At 42.5% G+C, this 16,433-nt stretch overlaps 2 protein-coding genes across 9 annotated transcripts in view; one reads left to right on the forward strand and one right to left on the reverse strand.

The window, feature by feature from the left end:
- Tnip2 (TNFAIP3 interacting protein 2) overlaps positions 1 to 8,786 on the forward strand; it is a 29,175-nt gene extending 20,389 nt beyond the window's left edge. For 3 of the 4 annotated variants that reach the window (XM_075943894.1, XM_075943897.1, XM_075943895.1), the window contains exon 8: positions 982 to 8,786. In XM_075943894.1, the coding sequence (XP_075800009.1) occupies positions 982 to 1,248 (267 nt within the window). In that variant the 3' untranslated portion in view covers positions 1,249 to 8,786. The remainder of the gene's footprint in view (positions 1 to 981) is intronic. The other variant, XM_075943896.1, reaches the window with a different exon arrangement.
- Positions 8,787 to 10,567: 1,781 nt separating this feature from the next.
- The window catches only part of Fam193a (family with sequence similarity 193 member A), a 122,678-nt gene continuing 116,812 nt past the window's right edge, over positions 10,568 to 16,433 (reverse strand). For all 5 annotated transcript variants that reach the window (XM_075943893.1, XM_075943892.1, XM_075943890.1 and 2 more), the window contains one exon: positions 10,568 to 11,370. In XM_075943893.1, coding sequence (XP_075800008.1) covers positions 11,277 to 11,370 — 94 coding nt within the window. In that variant the 3' untranslated portion in view covers positions 10,568 to 11,276. The remainder of the gene's footprint in view (positions 11,371 to 16,433) is intronic.

Raw genomic sequence — 16,433 nt, forward strand, 5'->3', positions numbered from 1 at the left:
CACAGTCATTGATGGCCTCTCAGGCAGCCTTTCAGGGACGTGCCAGAGGAATGACCATACCAGTTCTATGCCCGCCAAGCCAGGCTCTCCGAGGGGTTCCTGATCAGCCCCAAAGGCTAGATTTCTGGTGGGAACCAGGGCCTTTGTATTAGTTGTGGCCCCTCAAGCTCCTACTGTTGCTCTACCCAAGGGAACAACCACATGACAGTCGTGCTGACGTATGCGTCCTTCTGAGAAAAATCCAAATGCAAATGTAAAGTAAAAGCATTAAGATTAAGACTCCCATACAAGAAGCAACGGGTACTACTGCCCATAGTGCTTTGTGGCATTTGTGTAGAACACGTGCCAGGCCATGCCAAGGATGCACTCAAGGCTACCACGGTAGGTTTCTGAGTGTCTAGCACTTCAAATTATATTGAGGTACTCTGGGACTTAAGTCTGCCTGTTCCCTGGCTATGTCCTGCCACATACAGCACCCCCAGCTTTGTTTCTCTCACTCTGGTGGTATGGGGCATGGCATCCCGGTCACTTCCTTCAGTGAATATCCTGAGGCTGAGGGCTCCAGTCAGGCTTTCCACTTCATAGAAGGGGAGGAAACCTCACTCAGGCCCGTTCCTTCATGAAATGACCAAGCACCTGTAGGAGCTCTTCAGTTGTTCATTCAGTACCTTTGTCTAGACATTAAGAAGCATTAAGATTTGAGGAATGAGGTCTCCAATTTAAGCTTTTAGAAACACCAGAGAGCCAAGTAAAATACCTTGATTCCTGACCTTTGTTCCATACTACTTGGAGAAACTCTTGTGGTATGTGGACCAAGATCTGAGGTCTGATGGAAGCGAGGCATTGTGATATAGCAAGAAACAAAGCAATGGGATTTCAGTTCTACTCTTAGATATAGTGTGTCTCCAGTTGTGAGACCCTAGTGTCAGGCTTTGTGCCTTCTAGCTAATAGCCTGTAGTAAACTGCCTTTGACTTCTCAGCAGGACTCCCAGGAGCCAGGACCCTGTCGGATTCATACGGGGAACAAAACTGCCAAGTACTTAGAGATGGATGCACTGGAGCGTGTGGCAGCTGGTGGCTGGAGGCCTGGGCCTGGGTCCCAACAGCTGGAACTGCCTGCAGAGGGTGGGCATGTCTGCACAGCCCACAGAGGTCAGGGCGACCTTCAGTGTCCTCACTGCCTGCAGTGCTTCAGTGATGAGCAAGGCGAGGCGTTCTTCAGGCACCTGTGGGAGTGCTGCCAATGAGCCAGAGCCGCCATGCCCACTGTGGCCCCTGACCAGCATAGCTGCTCTAAGGGTCTGGGTAGGTGTCCTCAGACTCAGCCCTCACCTTGTATGCTGCATTCTAATGGGATCTAGGGTCCACACATGGGCAGGGGCACTGGTAGGCCATTTTGTTTTGTTTGGCCATGGTTCAGACTGGGTCAGAGTGAACTGTTGGCAGAGCAGAAGAGGGCATCACATGCATATCAATGTTGTCTCTCCTATGGAACTTGGACCCCAACTGTCAATTTAGAGCTGCAAACTATCTGGTGTGGGAGTATCCCGAGGCCTGCTTGCATCATGAGTTGTGTTGCTTGCTGGAAGAGGGTGTGCAGCAGGGAGTCCTCTCCAGGGTGGGAACTCCGTCATGCTGTACAGTAAGGGTGCCTCACTCCCAGACTGGTCTGCTGCACTAGTTGCCAGCACACCAGAGCCTTCCCAGACACAACAGTCACAGAGATGCACCCAGTGCTATCGCCTTGCAATAGCACTTGGATTTCCACAAGCACCTTTATTTCCTAATCATTTATTTTTATAATAAATGGACTTACTATTGTTTTGCTCTGAGAGTGGGAATGGGATGTATGCAGGAACGATTTGTTGTGTTTTAGCTGCTTAGGAAAGTCTTATTCTGAGGATTCCTGGAGGCAGGATCTCCATTTCGGACTGAGGTAGAGCAAAGAGCCAGTGGTTGGCTGTTTTGCTTTTCTAATCTTCAGGTTGAACCCCAATATCTGTCTCTGGGTTTTTATTAATCATGTTACAACCACTACTAAGAAGAAACATGCATGCTGTCTTCCCCCAATTCAGAGGTGTCAAAGATAGCCCTGTCTACATGGACAGAGGCTGCCTTAGGATTTGAGGAATGAAGTCTACCAATTTAGGCTTTTTATCCTTAGGAATTCCATAGAACCAGGTAAAATACTGTAACCCCCGACCTATGTTCCACACTACTCGGAGAAAATTTGGGTATGTGACCTGAAACCTGAGGTTTGATGGAAGTGAGTTTTTTTTTTTTTTTTTTTTTTTTTTTGAGACAGGGTTTCTCCACTTAAAAGTCCTAGCTGTCCTAGAACATTCTGGCCTTGATCTCACAGAGTTCCCTTGCTTCTGCCCTCCCCCGAGGCTGGGATTAAAGGTGTGCACCACCACTGCCCAGTTTAGGTCATCCTTTGACAGTAGTAAGATGAGTTTTGAACTCCACTAATGCTCATATTTTTTTTTTTAAAGTTCAGGATTGTTATAGTATTCAGGCAAGAGGCTGTTGGATAGGATGATGTATGAGCCACGTAAGTGACTGGGTACTAGCCAAGTGTCACTTCAGTCCTGGCCCAGGATATCAAGGAAAGGGGTAGGTATGAAGTAGGAGGCAGGCCATACTGAGAATGTATTGGACTGCTAAACCAGGATGGCATGCAATTGTGTCACAGTGTGCCAAGTGAGATGACAAGAAGACTGTGCTGAGGGTTTGCCATGTACTAGTTCCTTCCTTGTAACAGTTTGAGAAGGTAGGGTCATTCTCATCACAGGTGAAGATGAGGCACCAAGTGGTTAAGTCACTTTACCAAGATCACAGGATTAAATGGTAGAATTCATATCGGAAACCAAGCATGGAATGGAGTTGGCCCAAAAATATGTCTACATGTGCTGCAGGTAGCAGAGCTGGAGAGGTAGGGATGCCCAAGGAACCCAGGTGATGCCACCTAGACATCCACATGCCAGATAGAGACACAAATGGTTTTGCTTTGGAATGCTATTTTCTTCCTATCTTCCCACTCCTGTGTGAAATGGAAATACTTACACTGTATCATTATATATTGGAAGTACATAACCTGTCCTTTGGTCATAGGGGTTCATAGAGTACCTTGAGGTTTCAGAAAAGACCTTGGACTTTGGAACAGAATTGGGACTGTTAAAGACTAGGAAGAAACCAGTCGTGAATCAGGGTTGACAAAGCTCATTGGTGCTTGTGAGATTTCCAGCAGCGTCAAAAGCTTCAAACTCAGGTTAAGGGACTAGATCTCACTCCAGTTTAGGCCCACAGGTTCTCTGGAAGTCCTGTCTCTTACAATAGCTTCAGTCAAGATGCAGACGCAGGGTAGGTGCTGATCTGGAGTAAGGCCCACTAGAACCTGGGGAGTTCCAGAACTCAAAGCAAAAGCTGAAGACCCAGACAGGAGGTACCAGCTGACACAGGACAACACCTGATCCAAATAGGAAGATTTCAGATAAATCCTCTAGCCCTAAATACCAACCCCACAAAGGAAATGATATCTTAGCTTTACTATAACTTAGTCCTCTCATAAACAGTGTAAATTCCATCACTGAAGAATATAGGGGCTATGATTATAAAAACAACAAAAATACAAAAGAAAGAAAAATTTAACCAACATATTAATTCCAAATGGGCAAGTCTCAGCACAGAAGCAAAAACAACATGAAAAAGCCAAGATAATATGTCTTCCTTAAAGATTACTAATTCCATACTGGCTCCTAATGGGAATAATTTGTTTGAACTTCTAGACAAAAGAATTTTAAAGAATAATTGTAGCTATGTTCAAACAGCTTAAAGAATACATGAGTGTGCTTCAAGAGAACTTTAAAACAAAGAGCTAAATGGAATAATTTAAGTCATTCTAAGGAATGAACACTAACTCCAATAAAAAGAACTGCTGAAGAAAAACTAGGCCAAGGATGCTGGAAATGGCAAACTCAAAAAGCCAAATTAAAGCCCCATGGAAATCTTGACCAACAGAATGGACCTTGTAGGAAGCAGAGCACGAGGGCTGGAAGATACAGGATTGGATCAAACAGTTAAGATCAATGAGGAACTTTCCAAAAGGCGGACAGAACATGTGAAAGCTTTGGAACACCATGAAAACACCAAATCTGAATTATGAACAAAATACCACGCCAAAAGCATAAAAAGATTTTTTCTTTACAAATTCATTATTTTATGTGTGTGGGTATTTTCCCTGTATATCCGTGTATCGTGTGCCTGGTGCTCATAGAACCCAGAACAGGGCATTGGATCTGGAACTGGAGTTACAGAGAGTTTGAGTCACTGTGTGGATACTGGAGATAAAATTCTGGTCAACTAGAAAGGAAGCCAAATCTCCAGCTCCATACAGAAAATATTTTCAATAAAATAGAATTTCTCTAATCTAGAGAAAGATGCCAAGAGATACAAGAAACCTACAGAATATCAAATAGGTAGGATAAGAAAACAAGCTCCAAACAACATATTTTAGTTAGAACACAAAAACACAGACGAAAGAAAGGGTATTGGAAGCTGCAAAGGCAAGGATCACATCACCTACAAAGGCAGGATCATCAGAATAACACGATTATTTTGTTGACATTTTAAAGCCAGAAGGGCCTAAAAAAAATTCTGAAATACAGTTCTAAAAGAACACAACTGTAAAACGAGACTATTTTATCAGCAAAACTATTAAAATTAAAGGTGATATAAAAAACTTTCCATGTGAAAAACAGTCTAAAGAAGTTTATGGCCATTAAGGCAGCTCCACAGTGATAATAGAAAGAATATCTTGGTATCAAGAGAAGTATAAAAATGACAATAGTGCCATAGGTCTAAATAAATAATCACAAGAGTAAAAACAAACACTAAAATCAACAGAATGACAGAGTCAATATACTTTCAATAATAGCTGAATAATAGTAGCCTTAATTCTTCAATAAAAAGACATAGATTTGATTAGTAAACTGGATTAGAAGACAGGATTCATTTTAATGTTGCGTCCAACAAATATATCTTACCACCAAAGACAGACACCACCACCTTAGTGTAAATGGGTGGGAAAAGGTATTCCAAGCAAACAAAACTAAGAAACAAGTAGGCATAGCTATCCTAATAGCTGACAAAATAGACTTCAAACCAAAAATAGACAGATAGGAAGAGCTCTTCCTTTTTTTTTTTTTTTTTTTGAGACAGAGTTTCTCCATAGCAAGGAAGAGCTCTTCATTCTGGTCATGAGGACACTATAGCTGGGCATAGTGGCACACCCCTTAAATCCAAGTACTCAGGAGGCAGAGGCAAGCAGTTCTGTATGAGTTGGAGGCTAACTTGGTTTACACAGAGACTCTGTCTCAAAAAAGAGAACATTATAAATTCTGTCCCGTCTATGTCTCTTTCTATGTCTCTGCATATATGTACGTATGTGTGTGTATATATATATATATATATATATACACACACACACACACAAACATATTTATGTGCGTATATGTGCCTACATACAACTAGATGTAAAGCTACAGAGTAATCCTAATACGGTGACAGTGGGTGACTTCAGTACCTCACTCTCACCAGCAGACAGGTCATTTGGACAAAAAGTAAACAGAGAAACCTGAGTTAAGTGCCATCATAAATGCAGTGAATGGATGTATCGGAGGTTCACAGAACATTTCCCCCAAACTGATCACATATTGGGGCACAAAGCAAATCTCAACAAGTGTGTGAAAACTAACATCCTGTATTTTATCTGACTGAAATGGGATAAAGCTAGGTATCAACAGCAATGGAAAGTACAAATTCTCATAGAAACTAAATAATATACTATTGGATGATAATGGATCACTGATGAAATCAAGAAGGAAATTAAAATTTCTTCAGAGTGAAAATGTAGACACAAGTTATCAAAATCTAGGGATACAAAAAGAGTTCCTAGGGGGAGAGTTCACAGTGGTAAATGTCGGCGTCAAAATGCTGAGAACTCTTAAGTTAACTGATAGGCTTTAAAGCTTTAGAACCCCAAGAATAGAGGGGAAGAAATAATAAAAGGCAGAGCAGAAATCAATAAAACAGAAACAATTTTAAAAAATACAAGAAACCAATGAAATGAAGAGGGGGATTCTTTGAAAAGATAAATAAAATCTTTTAAAAATTAACAAAGAGAAGATCCAAACTAATATACTTGAAAAGATGAAAAAGAAGGCATTAGAACAGATACCACCGAAATTCAGAAAATCATGGGGATATACCCTAAGAGCCTATACTCCTTTTTTCTTTCTTCTTCCCCACCCCCTTTTTTGAGATAGGATCTCTTTATGTAGCCCTGAACTCAACAGAGATCTGCCTGCCTCTGCCTTCTGAGTGCTGAGATTATGCCATCATGCCCGGCATCTTCCAAACTTTTGTGAATCCAGTATTATGGTGACATTAAAATCAGGTAAATATAATAGACACACACAAAAATTAGACTGTTCTTGGGCTGGAGAGATGGCTTAGCGGTTAAGAGCACTGCCTGCTCTTCCACGGTTCTGAGTTTAATTCCCAACAACCACATGGTGGCTCACAACCATCTTTAATGAGATCTGGTGCCTTCTTCTGGCATATAGGCATACACGCAGCCAGAACGCTATACATAATAAATCTTTAAAAAAATTAGACTGTTCTCCCTAATGAATGTACATACAAAATCCTCAATAAAATTGAATTCAACTGAATTCAGCATCATACTGAAAAGCATTTATCATAACTATTTTTACTATTCCAATCATGCAAGGATAATACAGCATACCCAAATCAATAAATGTAATTCATATTGTAAGCGGACCAAAAACAAACAACCCCCCCCCCAGAAGTCACATGATAAACATAGAAAAGGCCTTTGACAATACCCAACATCCTTTTGAGATCGGAGTCATGAAAAGGCTAGATAAGACAAGGTAGGAGAATACCTCAATATAATAAAGACTATATACAACATATTTACAGCCAACATCATACTAAATAGAGAAAAACTCAAAGCGTCAGGAACAAGAGTCCTACCTACCATCTTCCTTCCACTTCTATTCCATACAGTGGTTGAAGACTTAGAGGAGGGATGCCACTAGGAGAAGAAGGATTATCTCCTTTTGCAGATGATATGTTATACATAAGAGGTTCTAAAGAATCTATCAAATTCTTTGAGTTGATAACTATGTTCAGCAAAGTGACACACACAACCTGGGCATAAATTAACCAAGGAAATTGAAGACCTTTATAATGAAAGTTTTCAGACACAAAAGAAATAAATTAAGAAATACACTAGAAGATAAAAATACACCCCCATACTCATGGATCAGAAAAATGACCACTCTACTTAAAGGTTCAAAAATTTATATGGAGGAACAAACCAGAGATAGCCAAAACAATCCTGAATGAAAAGAACAGTGCAGAAGGTATCACATCTGACTTTAAATTCCATAGAGCAGTATTAATAAAAAAAGCATGATGCTGGCACAAAAACACAGAGTCGAGGACCCAGATGTAAGTCCATGCAGCTACAGTTAACCTGAATTTTTACAAAGATACCAAAAATATACATCAGAAAAAAGCACCTTAAAAATGATGCCAGGCAAAGTGGCAAAGACAGAAATGAAACTAGATCCTTCTCTCTCACCATACACAAAACTCAACTCCAAATGGATCAAAAACCCCAGCATACAACCGGATAGTCGGAAAGTGCGAGGGAAAAACAGAGCACGTGCTTTATACGCATTGAATAAGACTCCTATCTCACAGGAAATATAACCAGCAACTGACAAATGAGATCTCATCAAACTAAAGAAACTGAAGGGTAAACAGATGGCCTACAGAATGGGAGGAAACCTTTGCCAGCTATTCATTCAAGAGGTTTAGTGTGTAGAATATATAAAGATCTAAAAAAGCTAAACATGGTTGGGTGTGGTGTCAGAGGCTTATAATCCAGAACTTACTTTTAACTCCAGAACTTGGGAGGCAGAGGCAGACAGATCTAGAGTCCATGGTCAGCCTGGCCTACGTAGTAGTAAACTCCTGGACAGCCAGGACTACGTGGTGAGACACATCTAAAAAAAAAACCAACCAACCAACCCACAAACCTTAAATTAAAAACTAAAACCCAAATAAAAAATGGTCTGTGGAAGTAAACAGTTTCCAACAATTTTGGATTATCTTCAGGACTGGCGATAATGCTCTGATTTAGTTCTTGCCTTGCATGCATGAGATCTTCCATTCCCAGTGCATGTGTATATATGTATGCCTGTGTGAACCATTTTGGCTACCAATTCAGGTTCTTTTTAATCCCTTACCTTTCCCAGAACTCCACTTTCACAAATACTGTAGTAAACTGCAGGTCACTTCTTTCACTCTCTAGTTTTCCTCTTGGCCACCCACTTTCAAACTGTACACAAGCCATAAATTCTTCACTTTCTTCTGTGGGTAGCTCCACCTGGGGTACTTTCCATCTCTCGTATGTTTTTCTTTACAAGTTTCATTTGAAACCTGTTTGACTTTAATTTTTTTCTTCCTTCACAGTGTTTCAATTTATGCTATTATATGTATATTCAGGTTTTAACTGACCCTCCCCTCATTCTTTTTGAGACAGAATCTTTGTACAAACCCTAGCTGTCCTCCAACTCATTATGTAGGCCAGGCTGGCCTTGGCTTAGAGATCCACCTGTTTCTGCCTCCAGAGTGCTGGGATTAAAGGTGTATGCCACTTATACATGATATCTTAAGCTTCTTGCCTGCAAACTCATCTACCCCTTCTGGGTTTCAAAGACTAGCACCATTCCCTTAGCTGCCTCCTACCATATTCCCTGCCATCACAGTCATAGGCTCTCACCCTCTTAAAACTGAGAGCCCTGAGTTAAACACTGTTTGCCAAATTATCTTGGTCATGGTGTCTTATGACAATAGAAAAGCAACTAACAATATATAAAGTTAAATGAAAAAAAAAACCTCCCAGTTAATGTTTCTTTCCAGCTGTTACCTTCAGATTTATATTGAGAAAAGGACACAGTGAAACATGAAGCTCCCATGGAGCCTGCCCACAGGCTCTGGCAGGAAGTCTTCAGCCTCCCTCGGCCAATGCTCACTTTGGGCTTTGGTTCCCCATCTAGAAATGGAATGACCACTCTGCTGAGTTACAGGCATCCTAGCAGCAGAAACCCAGAGTTGTCTTCAGGATTCCCTCACTACCTATTCTCCCCTCTCCATCAACCGGGTCCAGAAGCTTCTATCTTCTACCTTTTGTTCCTCAAACTGTCAAGTTATAAACCCTTGATGACAGGGCCAAAGAAACTTTGAAGTTTCCAGGGAAACAGGAAGTTCATTCCTGGCGGTGAATGGCATATGGCTAGGAAGTGTGGGGAACTGGCTTGCGGCATACCACTGTGGATCTTTAAGTGCTCAAGAGCTGAGGGCTGAGTTCTGAGTGTCTTTGGGCCCCAACATGGTACCTGCAGTTGGGGCACCCAGGTTTTCCCATCACCATTATAGTGTCAATAGTTCCTGCTGATGCTATAACCGGAAACTCTGGGTTCTTCTTGGTAGGTGGTTTGGCTCCAATGGAAGAAGTGGAGGGCCAGAGGTAGTGTTTGGTCTCCCCTTGAAGGCAAGCCCAATGCTAGTTCTCTAGCCACTTCTTCAACCAGGAGACAATGCCAGTATCCCTGGGGATAGAACCAGAATCTTTGTCCTTTCAAGAACACTGTTCATGCAAGGTCACTGCCCTGCATGCTTTTTCTTTGTTGAACTATCCCAGGAACACAGGGATGGGCTGCTCTCTCACCTGGAAAAGAAAAGAAGGCAACCTATTCCACACCTCCTCTGAGTACTGATTTCTTTCCTCTTCTCTGGTGCGAAATCTCCAGAAGGCTAGGACCTACTGTTCCCTCCCTCCCACAACTAGCTTCCACCAGCTTATTATTGTTACTCTAGGCCTCAGGTAATTCATCTGGGCACTGGAAAAGTATGAGCCATGTAGTATGCTGAGGTAAGTAAAAGCTAAACAACCCAGAGGCAACTGTGTGAGCTGTTAACTCTTGAAGGGACAAAGATGGGACTAATAACTAAGCCTTTCAGTTTTTAATACCATTTACTTTGTTCCTAATTTAAAGCCAATTAAGCGTCCCTAATTCATTATTGTACTAGAGACCACAATCCCTTCTCTTCCCAAAATGTGGACAGGCACCTGCATACAAGGCCATAGGTTCTACAACGGCTGTTTCCACTAAGTCCCAGTGACCTGAGTATAACCCACCACCCCATCTTGAAGCTTCCTGGTACTTTTTGCCATGAGCTCGTGAAGCCTAATCATTTGGTTGGCTGTTGTTTTCTGATGACTGCTCTGTTCTGGTGCCAGTGACAACTTCGTGTTCAGAAGACAACTGAGGGCACCAGGAACTCTGAAACCTAGGGACATCAGAAAGTGACTTTGGTGGTGGTCTTGGCTCTCTGGAAACAAGTATCACCCATTTGTTACCTCCCACCACACCCATCATCCCCAGCAGAAAGCAACCAGACTGGGTCTCCTGCTGTACTAATGTATTCCATCTTTCAAAAAGAAAGACATGATTTTAATATTACTTAACAATATGTTAAAAAAGTAGCCAGGCAGGCCTCCGTGTTAATACGGTTGTACGCTCTAGAACAGACTTGATGGTGTGAGTACTGGGTGGGTTTCTTGTTTTTAACGTTCTCATTCTGCAAGGGGTCTTACACAAGCTGGCTACAAGTCAGGGGGTCAAACACAAACAGCGCAACGTGTACACTCGGAAACAGTAGATTGTGAAAGAGTACAAAGGAGGCCTGCCCGCCCAGCCCGCCTTGGGTGGGACACAGGGCACATGGGAGCTGAGGGATGGCTGACACCCTGGCGGAGACAGATAACAGGACAGGGCGAGATGCAGAGGTGACAGAGCCATGTAGATGATGCAAACTCGTCTCTGGCCACGGCCCAGGCCTCTGAAGCCGTGGTTGTGGAGGAATTGGCGGGAACTACTGTTCCATTCCGACAGCACAGAGCTACAATCAAAGAAGTCTCACTCACAGACTACACGCACACAAGCTAACAACGCAGGTCGAGCAGCAAGTTCTCGGTCTGGGGGTCTCAGGCCACGGCATCCCGCCCTACACACCATGGGTGGGTACCGAAGCTCTGGGGAGCCACTGAAAGGCTTGGCTCTTGAGTGGCGCAGCCCAGCTGCCTCTCATATATCCCTCTCCAAGCAGTCCTCATTCAGTGGGCAGCAAAGGTGGCTTTCTTCAAGCTAAAGTTGGACCAGTTGATGGACAGTCTTTGTCGGTTCTGTCTAGCAGAGTCCAAGCAGAACCTGGCAAAACAAAATGGCAAATTGTCACAAGACAGAGCCTACACCCAGTCTGGCAACCACCACACCAACCTCTGACTCTTGTGGCATTTCAGTGCAAAGGTTCAGTGAGATTTGAGGGCAAAAGTCTCTGTGCTTGGAGGATTGGTCCCACCTTCAGGACACTGCCCAAATGGCTTGTGTATTTTCTGGTGCTTTCTGTTATTTGATACTGTGTCCAGGGAAGAGGCAAGATAGCATAAGAAAAGCAGCACTTAGTGTAGAAAGACAACAGTGTACCAAGTACCATTGAAGGGCTCAAGGAAAGCTCTTCTGATGTGACCATACAAGAGCAGCTGACATCGGTCACTATTCTGCCTGAAAAAAGGGCTAAGGAGCTTCTACTTCCCTACCCAGAGGCTCTTAGTGACTGATGTAGATTCTGATGCTCTGTCTAAGCCACTAGCTAAGTCATAGCCTGTTGCCCAGCAGGAGGTTGGAACTGTTGGGCAGCATCAGGCCAGAAGACACCACACAAGAGGCAGGACCACAGGCAGTCCTGCAAGTAGGTCTTCCTGTGATACAGACCTCATATCTTGGTTAACAGCAATGACTTACTCAAAACAACAAATATGTTCCAGGTAAGAAGCCACCAGCTGGCTCAGCCTCCACAGCAGCCATGAGCTTCAGGAAGTAAGGCACTTTGTGGTCACTGTGGCTGGGCATGCCGGAGAGTCACTAGCAGAAGCCCACTAGAGATGCTAGGAAGAGCAGGCTGCTAAGCTTAAATGAGGTTGCCAGGAGCCAACACAAAACTTCTGTATCTGTAACTGAGCAGAAAGTGCTACAAGCTTTGTAGGTCCTATAGTCTATGGCAATCTGGCACTACGCTCCAATGACACACAGGGAACCATGGCCACACAGACTCAGCAGATTCCTTCGATGTTCATGTAATATAACATTTAGAATGAAATCCAAAGTCTGTATAATTTTTGTGTGTCTGAAACATTTGTTCCCCAACTGCTTTAGTGTGCACATTCTTTTAGTCATATAGGATCAAGGGCAGGCTGAGCATGACTCATAGTCTGCATCAAGTGTATTGAATCAAAGGCAACAGTTAAACCCATGTGTAAAGTTGAGGTTTTAGCCTGTCTTAAACATATTCATGCCAGGCGGTGGTGGCGCACGCCTTTAATCCCAGCACTCGGGAGGCAGAGGCAGGTGGATCTCTGTGAGTTCGAGGCCAGCCTGGTCTACAAGAGCTAGTTCCAGGACAGGAACCAAAAAGCTATGGAGAAACCCTGTCTCGAAAATTCAAAAAACAAAACAAAAAAACCAAACCATATTCATAAAGTAAGAACTACTATGAGACAAATTACAATATTCTGGCCTTCTACTCCATCTAAGGTGGCATGTCCTCTAGACATGAAGGCCTTCAGGCTTGAACCACCTGCCAGTTCTATGCTCTAAGCCACAAACACTGGAAGCTAAATAGCTTCTGAAAACAATCACCCTCTGGGGATGGAAAGACAGCCCAGTGATTAAGGTGTAACCACTCTTCCAGAGGACCAACATTTGGTTCTTTATACCCATTCTGGATAGTTCACAACTTCTTGTAACTCCAGCTCCAGGGCATCTGATATGCTCTTCTATCCTCTGAGGTCATTCCCACAGATGCCCTCAGAGGATATAAATCCTTTGAGAATTTTTATTTATAAAAAAATTAAAAATAAATATTTTAAAAAAGATTACCCTTTACCCTGTTTCTCAGGCAAAGATGGTCAATTTGTATATTAATGGATGGAAAAAGTATTTTCTTTGTTTAAAGACTCTTACATAATTTCTCATTCTCACTATTACAGCTCTGATTTGGGGAGCAGAAATTATAATGAAACCTAGAATGATGGTTTTCAGGTGGTTTGAATGTTTATGTTTAAACTGTGGTCCAATCATTCATCCAGATAACCTTGGCTATCCAGTTATGTGTTGCACATTTTGTGGCCTCTGTTAACATAAGTAAAAAACAAGTCTCTGCCAGGGAAGGGTTGTGCCATCTCAGCTCTGGAATTTAAACTTTTTCTTCTTTTAAGATTAAAGCAAATCTTTAAAAAAAAATACCAAAAGCTTATCAGAGGCTCAGGAGCATACAACACAAGCTGCTTCCCAAAAGACCCCCAGGCACAGCAAGTGAATAGCTCCATCCACATCCAAGATCTAGACCAATCATGTTTGTTGTCACTGGACCCCACACACACAGATAACTAGGATGCAGAAAGCCCCAGTGAATGCACCAAGGAAGCCCTTGATGCCTTGATATTTGAGAGTGAGGCCTCTTCATACCTGGCAGCTCTAGGAATTCCATATGCATACTCAGCAGTTGTCTGGCTGTGCTGTTTGCTCAAATCTGCACGCTGAATCATACTGAGTGTGTTATTTTTTTTAACCTTATTGTTTGTTCTAGTCAATGTTATGGCTGAGATTACTCCTCAAGGCAAGTCTGTTCAGCTGTCTGACTGTCAAGTCTTACAGAGAATAGGCAGATGGCATTACACAAGCGCTTCTTGCTACCTTCTCTGCTACATGGAAGGTATTTCACTCATATAGGTCCTATCAAACTGCTCCCGGGAACTGTTAAGAGCTGTGAGGCCCTGCCTCAACTCTCAAACCCCTGCAGAGCCTGCCTTGTGTTTTCTGCCCACACATACACCATGGGATTGTGTTGGCTTCTAATTGGTTTGTTTTCCAATGTTCTATAATCTTCCCTTTAAAGTTTGTTTTAAATCAGCATACTGATGGTTTTCCTCTGGAATCTTCACGGGTGTATTAACTACTTTGCTCATCTTTAGTTTCTTCTGTCTTCCTTCAAATGACATTGTTTCATTACTCTTCATGAATCCTGGCTCTAACCTGCATAATGTTCTGGCAAATATTATTTTCTCTCACTTTCTTTAAAACAAATCCTTGCTACTGAAGTAGTATCATTTACCAGACTCTTATTTTTATCTTATTTTGAGATGGGAGCTAGCTTTGCTGCCCAGACTTAAGTCAAGTGAGTGCCCTACCTCAATGTCCTAGAAGAAGGAACTGCAGGTACAAACCTCTGCACCCAGGTTATGGCTCAAATATAAGAAGCCTTCCCCTATTCTGATTTCAGAAACATTAAAATAAATGTTTCCAAATGAAAATTTTGCATGGAATTAGTACTGAGAAGCAAATCCAGGTTTTTTGCTATTATACCTGTTATCTTGGTCAAAAGCTGGCTTTTGACAATAAAATCTTAACCCCTGGGCTGGAGAGATGGCACAGTGGTTTTAAGAGCATTGGTTGCTCTTCCAGAGAACCCGGGTTCTATTCTCAGCATCCACATGGCAGCTCACAACTATCTGTAATTCCAGACATCTTTATACCAATATATAATATACCTTATACCAATGCACATAAAATAAAGTTTTATATACATACATTATTTACACAACACAATGTGTGTTAAAGGAGTGGTGGTGGCACATGCCCTAATCCTAGCACTCAGGAGGCAGAGGCAGGTGGATCTCTGAGAATCAACAGAGTGAGTTATAGAATAGCCAGAGCTACACAGGGAAACCCTGTCTCATTAAAAACAACAAAACAAACAAACAAACAAACTGACCTAACAACAGAATGGTGTGGAATGGATACCCAATTCAATTTCCCTTTTTCCTTTTGGATGAGCAGCTTCATAGCCCCATCTATAAAGACCTTCATTTCTAAAGTACTCTACCAATCCATCTTCTGTCACACCCTAAGTCTAGTGCTTCCATGAAGCTGTTTCTGGGCTTCTTCTGTATGGCCATCAAATGTCTTAGTGGAAGGCTTCTACAACTTTACACTGGGAAAGCAGGCTCCCTTGATCTTATTCTTCTGGAAAGGTATAAACAAACCACACCTTTTTTTTATGTGAAATGTAGCAAAATGAATGACTGAAACACATAATGATGCTAGGATGCAGAAGCCCTACCCACAGCCCCAATGCAGTCCCTGCAGTCCTGACAACCAACCCCCAATATTTCTTTGGCCTCAGTCCTTCCTTCTTCTCTCAGAAATATCTTCGCTTTTCACAGCAGTAACTTCCTCCTTGTGTGTCTTTTTTACATGCATACATGTCCTGTGAACATTTTCTTTCTTTCTTTTTTTTTAAGATTTATTTTATTGTGTATACAACATTCTGCCTCCAGGTATGCCCACATGCCAGAAGAGGGTGCCAGATCTCATTAAAGATGGTTGTGAGCCACCATGTGGTTACTGGGAATTGAACTCATGACCTCTGGGAGAGCAGCCAGTGCTCTTAACCACTGAGCCATCTCTCCAGCACCGAACATTTTATTTCTTGAGTGAGGGTCACATATTAGCCTTCAATTCACCATGTATCTGACAATGACCTTGAATTCTGGTCATTCTGTCTCTACATCTCAAGTGCTGGGATTATAGGTATGCATATCTTTCACATCTGGTTTTATGCAGTGCTGGGGACTGAATCCAGGGTATTCTACAAAATGAGTTACATTCCCTATGCCCAACTATTAAAAAACTTACTTTATTGATCTATGATTCATGAAAAGCACATGGCCAGCAAGTATGGAACTTATTAGTACCAACACATGGCTCTATCCTTGTGGGTCACCTCAGTCAGGACACAGTGCCACACCTTTTCCTGCCCTGTACTGCCAAGACTTACCTTGCCTCAGCACCAAGAAATAGTGATGAAGGTCTGTCAGTGGATGAATGCACATGTAATGTGGCACCATGTGTCTTATGCTAGCCTAGTCACTTTGTACGCTGCTGTGGAAAACTTTTCTTGGTGCTGCACTGCAGACAGCTGCTCTTAATGGGCAGTGGAATTCTTCTAGAGGGACATAAAGCTTTTGGTGATTACAAACAAAATGAACAGGACAGCATGTGTGTGAAGCCACATGGGCTGGCAACCATTTCTCAGGCCTAGAAGCAGAGCTGTGTTTCTGGTGGCACATTACACTAAGCACTCCTATTCTGTTTGCTTTTAAACTTGAAATAAGTAGCATTTCTCAAATATCCCATCTGTGTCTGTCTCTACC

Source organism: Microtus pennsylvanicus, chromosome 12 (assembly GCF_037038515.1).
Source record: "Microtus pennsylvanicus isolate mMicPen1 chromosome 12, mMicPen1.hap1, whole genome shotgun sequence".
Taxonomy (NCBI): domain Eukaryota; kingdom Metazoa; phylum Chordata; class Mammalia; order Rodentia; family Cricetidae; genus Microtus; species Microtus pennsylvanicus.